Source organism: Panthera uncia, chromosome D2 (assembly GCF_023721935.1).
Source record: "Panthera uncia isolate 11264 chromosome D2, Puncia_PCG_1.0, whole genome shotgun sequence".
Classification (NCBI taxonomy): Eukaryota; Metazoa; Chordata; class Mammalia; order Carnivora; family Felidae; genus Panthera; species Panthera uncia.
Genome location: NC_064818.1, coordinates 68,829,732 through 68,836,122, shown reverse-complemented (window position 1 = coordinate 68,836,122; position 6,391 = coordinate 68,829,732). Strand labels below are relative to the sequence as shown.

General features: G+C 38.9%; 1 protein-coding gene across 2 annotated transcripts in view; it reads right to left on the bottom strand.

Moving 5' to 3' along the window:
- TDRD1 (tudor domain containing 1) overlaps positions 1 to 6,391 on the bottom strand; it is a 43,157-nt gene that overhangs the window by 24,129 nt on the left and 12,637 nt on the right. For both annotated transcript variants that reach the window (XM_049645815.1, XM_049645814.1), the window contains 7 exons: positions 5,485 to 5,590; positions 4,702 to 4,765; positions 3,626 to 3,730; positions 3,218 to 3,400; positions 2,562 to 2,705; positions 1,620 to 1,791; positions 458 to 544 (listed from right to left, as the gene is read on the bottom strand). In XM_049645815.1, coding sequence (XP_049501772.1) covers positions 458 to 544; positions 1,620 to 1,791; positions 2,562 to 2,705; positions 3,218 to 3,400; positions 3,626 to 3,730; positions 4,702 to 4,765; positions 5,485 to 5,590 — 861 coding nt within the window. The remainder of the gene's footprint in view (positions 1 to 457; positions 545 to 1,619; positions 1,792 to 2,561; positions 2,706 to 3,217; positions 3,401 to 3,625; positions 3,731 to 4,701; positions 4,766 to 5,484; positions 5,591 to 6,391) is intronic.

Genomic DNA, 6,391 nt, shown 5'->3' with positions numbered 1-6,391 from the left:
GAGAGAGAGAGAGAGAGAGTGCGCGAGTGTGCAGGGAAGGGGCAGAGAGAGACAGACAGACACAGAATATGAAGCATGCTCCAGGCTCCTGGCTGACAGCACAGAGTCTGACGTGGGGCTCAAACCCACGAACTGTGAGATCATAAGCTGAGCCGAAGTTGGACACTTAACCGACTGAGCCACCCAAGTGCCCCTAGTACTTTAAAAATTTCTGATAACCATCATGTCAAAGATTGATCTGGAAGACAGGGAAGGAAAACAGGCAGGGTAAACTGAAACTAGACAGGATGTACCACTGAATGAAAAAGCATCACCTTTTTTATATAAAGTTCAAAGAATGGTTATCACTTCCATTAAATCTGACACTGCAACAGCTCTGCCCTTTTTTGTTCAGTAGAGAAGACACTTTTCAGTACCCAGAGTCACTATACTGTTCAATATTAATCTGTATACTCACCTGGATCTGCACTCTGTTTCTTAGAATTTTGTCCTTTGGGTTTCAAGCCATATCCCATTTCTATGAGCACTTCGTCTAAGAGTTTTCCTAAAAATGATTAAGAAAATGTACCTCCATTGAGATATTACAGCAAGTATTAGAAGAAAGGCATAAATACACGAGTCACAATCATCTAGAGATGATCTAATGATCTAGAGATTATAGCTATTAATACACTGGTATATTCCTTACCAGCTCCATTTCTAAGTGCAAAATACAGTTTCCAATGCTCAGCCTTAAAAATTGAGGCAAAATCCTCATCATCACTTGGCAGAAAATCTAATGAAAGTATTTCACTTCAAAATTCTGGATAACATGAAAGATTTAGTTACCACCTCACTGGTATGCTTAGTATGGCCACCATTTAGGAGAAAAAATAAATTTAGTGTTAAAATAGGACTACTTTTTCTCAGACATAAAGTATAGCCAAAACAAGGGTAGCCAGTGTGATATGAACTTCAAGTTCCATAAAATAACATCCAGAAGCCCAAGCTGTTAACATACACAGCAAAGAAAGAAAATAGATTTTATACTTAATTTCACAACAGGATTAAGTCAATTTTCTACCAAGTCACCAAGTGACGCTGGATCTCTAAAAGTAGAAGAGTAATAACTTGAGAAGTCACTTTTCAAACACACAGAAAGCCAGCACAGAAGGACAGGATTCCAAGGTGTTTCCATTTAGTATTCCACTTAAACACGAGGCATTCAAAGTCTCGATACTAAACCAATGCAGTTCTGCGAAGGTTGTTCAAGGAAAAAGCACTCCTCACCCAAGCATGGACAAATTCATAAAGAAATTCTTGACTTTTTCCCAATAAATGAGTAGAAATCATGAATAGAGATCATAATGGCTATATCAAAAGGGTAACAGAGTTATCCCCAAACTAAGTATAGATGTAGCTTTTTGGCCCACCCATTTCTAGGAACGTGCGCCAGGTCTTTGACAAACTGCCAACCCCAAGAGCAGGGCCAAAGCCATCTTTTTATCACAACCCGAATGACTTCCGAGTGGAGCTTACTACTTGGCCTCACTTCGTGTTTTTATTTCTTCTCTGTGCAACAAGTAAAGACTAAATAACATATTAAGTGCTCCATCTAAAAAAGAAGACTTAGATCTTACCTGAACTTGGCAGCATAACATCCACAGCAAAGGTAACTACCTCTTCTTTTAAGATGTCGACAATCTTTATAGAGCAGTACTGCTCCATTAACAGTGATTTAATAGTTTTGATACATTCATTGCTCCAATTCCCCTCTGCTGGGGTAACACTGGCCACAAAGCACTTTATGGCCTGAAAGATTTTATGTAAGTTACTAAAAAAAAAAAAGTTACTATTTGAAAATGACTTTTTCTAATTAATAATGTGAATATAATTCATGCTGAAAATTTACTGGAATCTTCAAAAACTAACCAAATAAACAACTTTATAATTATTTGTCTCTTGTGGTACTCTAACCCACAGTGCTTTTCCTTTTGGGACTTCTTGAAGCTCAAAAATTCATGAAAGGATAATAATTATCCCTCACATACATATAAATTCAGGCTGCTTCCACACAATGTAATAAATACAGAAATGATCATTTTAGGGGCCCCTGGAGTGGCTCTCAGCTGGTTAAGTGTCCAACTCTTGATTTTGGCTCAGGTCATGATCTCAGTGATGAGATCGAGCCCCCACGATGGGGCTGTGTTGGGCGTGAAGCCTGCTAAAGATTCTCTCTCTCCCTGCCCTCTGCCCCTCCTCTGCTTATGCTCTCTCAAAAAAAAAAAAAAAAAAAAAAAAAAAAAAAAGATCATTTTAAAAGAGCTGATGGATAAGATAGATGTCCCTAAAAATGCGAAGTTTCTCATCTAAGTACTTAAGTAAATAAGGCCTATTAAATGGAGCCAAGAAAGCCAATGATTGTTTATCTACTTGGTAAAAGGTGAAAAATATACCAGAAGGTGTTTTTTCATAATAACAATAACAATCACAGTATCGAACAAGCAAATACGGTGCCCATCAAAATATTAAAAAGAGCTCCTTTGAGACACTTAGGAGTTTAGAAAGTGAAAAAGACTCACACATGGAGGAAATAAGTCGATGTTTCTATTGAGTTGGTGAATTCTGTTTACCGGAATTATTTCTTCATTTCCATAATCAATATATAAGACTTGTGCCTTCTTCTGCAGCATATCAACATCTCGTATTACTACTCTGTTCCAGGTCTGAAAGTGTAACAGAATGGCGCCCTGCTTCAGAACAGCGTTTCATAACCTTACGCCTGAAAACCCTCAGCCAATCTACAGAACGCACAAAGGAAAGGCTACTGGTCTGCTGAGGCACTTGGTAGGTTAATTTTCTAGGAACCTGGCTAAGAAACCCCTAAATTTGTCTTTTTAGGAGACTTTAATAGGCACAACTCTTCCCGGGTTATTCTAGCCCACAAGACCCTAAGACACACTAATGCCTCCGCCGCAGAAATAAACACCATCCAGGACTCACAGTCTGCCAGTCTGTAACTGGCGACTGAGGAGCCTGTAAACAGAGCTGGAGGGGGCAAGGGCAGGAAGGAGGTCACCCGACACACCCGCAATACTGACCGAGGAAGAGAAAGAGGAGTGTGACCAGAGCCTCTTGTCAAGCCATCAAATGCATTATTAAAAGCTCTGGTGTCGAGTTTGTATGAGCAAAGTAAATTAAAACATCATCTTAAATCATTCATTTCGTCACGGGTTACCTGGTCAACAGTGTACTTGGCAACACAAACTTCCCCCTTAACAGGAATATAATCCTCTTCATGCACCGCATTTGCATAGGTTTCCTTTAAGCACGCGGAAAGTTGGTTCATGTATTCCAAAACTTCTGAAGAATATAACTGCACATAAAATTCACTCGGGTGCTTGAATTCAGTAACTGTACCCTTTCAAAGACAGAAAAGGTGCAGTAGCTCACTGAGAACACAAGCAAATATGAATTTCTTAAAGTTTTATAATAAGTTTTTAAAAAGGTATTACAGTTTTTGCAATCCTTACCAATTTCATTGGTTATATTTTGTAGCTATCTTATAAACTCAAACAGAAAATAGGAAACAAGAACAAAAAGCTATAGTTCTTTGGATGTCTGTCTATATAAATTAAACAAATACCTTTATCTCCATGGTTTTCCTGAGTTGTAGACTTCTCAAATCAGAAAACATTATTTTATCAGCACAAGTGGCTATTTCTTTAGTAAGTCCAAGAGGGTAGTGATCCTGGGTTAAAAAACAAACAAACAAACAAACAAAAAAAAAAACAAGAAAAAAAAAGTGAGTTATTTACATAAACACATGTTTCAGTGATACCGTGACCACTACTTGCTGGAATTGAGGCAAAAATAGCCTCTTAGGCTTCAACAAGAAAGTAGAGAAATAGCGTGTACTTTCAAGAGCCAATAAAACCCACTGTCTACAGGCAGTGTACAAAGCACTGGGATCACTTAAGAATCAGGCCATAATGGTGATGATAATGTTGTGTTTATGAAATAAAAAGAGGGGCTTAGCATTTTAAGTTTGTACTTGCTAACATTTTATAGCAATGATTATTTGAGGAAGTCAGATTTTTTTTTTTTTTTTTTTTTAAGTAGAAGCTAGGACCAGCTAGAGAAGGCTAAAAATTATCTGTTGACATGAGCTGGACACTGTTAGTATTTTTCAGATTATGAATGATTTAGCCCATAGAGTTATCTAAATGGAAGAGTAGTATTACAGAAAAAATGCTCCTTTGGTCACAGAGCCCTGTATTAGGATGCTGTTACACAAAGCCAGAGAACATGTGCCTGCAGGGACTACAGGAGAAGGGGCTCTCTCAAGAGTTGAATGAAGTTACACTGAGACACAGCATTTCTCAAGTCCTTTGGGGAAAAGAGCCGGGCACACACAATGCTCAAAGACCCCCAACAGTCACCCAATTGATCGTTAAGATGTACAGATCTATTCAACAAGAAATTGTTTTTAAACAAACACTGGTGCAGGGCACCTGGCAAGCTCAGCCAATAGAACACATGACTCTTGATCTCAGGGTCATGGGTTCAAGCCCCTTGGTGCCTCCCTGTGAGTGGAGATCACTTAGAAATAAACACTGGTGAAATGTAGAAATCAGGGGTAAGTATTTTATTTAGCTTAAGTCCTCTTAATTCAGTAAAAGTCATTCAAAGTTTACTCTAAAGGCAAAAGGTTTGTCATACCTCATTTTTCACTTCCATGTTCTTAGTTTCAAAAGGTGATTTACTATCTTCACGTTTGTAGAAACTGAAATAAAGCAGCTGATTATAATACTTCTAGTACAGAGCCAATTAAGAGTAGGGGCCACAACGATGTTAAATGCTCAATCAATAGAATCCAGAAAGGGAAAAACAGCTTCTTCCAGAGAGAATCACAGTAGTAACAAAGCAAAACAGTCCAAGGCTGGCTATGAAATGGTTTACCCTGTACTGGGCTTGCCGCCTCTTTCAAAGCCACCTAATTAAAAGGGATATATACAGCCACGATCTCCAAGTCCCAGCTTCCCTATCTGCAAAATGGAGATAATCCTCACACGACCTCAACAGTTTCGAGGATCAAATGAGGTCATAGATGGAAACTGCTTTGCAAACTGGTAAATACCATGCCAGTAGGATTTTTGTATTTTAAAATCACAATTCGAGAGACATTGTGAGAGCTCTACCTCATCAAAATTCAGGAAAGAATACATGATTACATAAAAGTAAGGCATTCTAAAACTTTCATCATTACAAACACAAACTCACTTTAAGTTCTAACTGAATATGTACCATCTAATAAAATTATATTCATGAAAACTCAGTCCTAAGTCTGTAGAGCTGTTCATTTCAGATTTGCTTTTATGTTTATGTTATGCTTCAATAAAAAGTAACTTCTACCTAGTTATTGCCTGCTTACCTCATTTGATCGTTACACTATCAAAACAAAAAAACCACCTTACTTTTAATGAATAAGAAAATCGCACTTACTTGTACTGAACGGGTTTGCACACGATGCTGTGTGCTGACCAGTCCCTTCTCTGGCATGCTGTGGAGCAGTAGTACGTCTGCTTACACTGTGAGCACCTCAGCGACCCTACAGAACACACCCCACCACCACATCGCCAGTGTTTATTCCAAGTATTTGTTGCTGGGAGCAAGACATTTTCAAAGACCAGACATATCAAACACATTCCATTAATCACATCAAGATCACCTGAGGGGCACCCGGGTGGCTCAGCCGGTTAGGTGTCTGACCTCGGCTCAGGTCATGATCTCCCAGTTCGTGAATTTGAGCCCTGTGTCGGGCTCTGTGCTGACAGCTCGGAGCCTGGAGCCTGCTTCTGACTCTTTCTCTTTGCCCGTCCCCCACTCACACTCTATCTCTCTTTTATTTTTTAAAAATTCTTTTAAAGATTACTTGAAAAGGATTATGCTGTTTATGATTAGGTGTTAAGATTAAACTTTCAAATCCCTCTCAAATTGCAAATAGGAATGCAAAGATGAATATGAGTGGCAGATAACCTTCCTAAAGTAGAGCCCAGAATACATGTTTTTAAAAAAGCAATCAAAGGAAACAGAAAATGTGTGGCCATAAGAACATACTTGTGCAAACAGACTGATGTGGCTTATTATCTTGTGCCATTAAAAAAATACAAACCAAAAACTAATCAAGAGAATCACACCCAGAAAAACCCAGGAAGTTTTTTAGATAAAGTATTAAAAAATCCTATTAGTGGGGCACCTGGATGGTGCAGTCGGTTAAGCATCTGACTCTCGATTTTGGCTCGGGTCATCATCTCACGGTTCATGAGTTCAAGCCTCACATCAGGCTCTGTGCTGACGGCACGGAGCCTGCTTGGCATTCTCTCTCCCCCTCTCTTCCCCTCCCCCATTC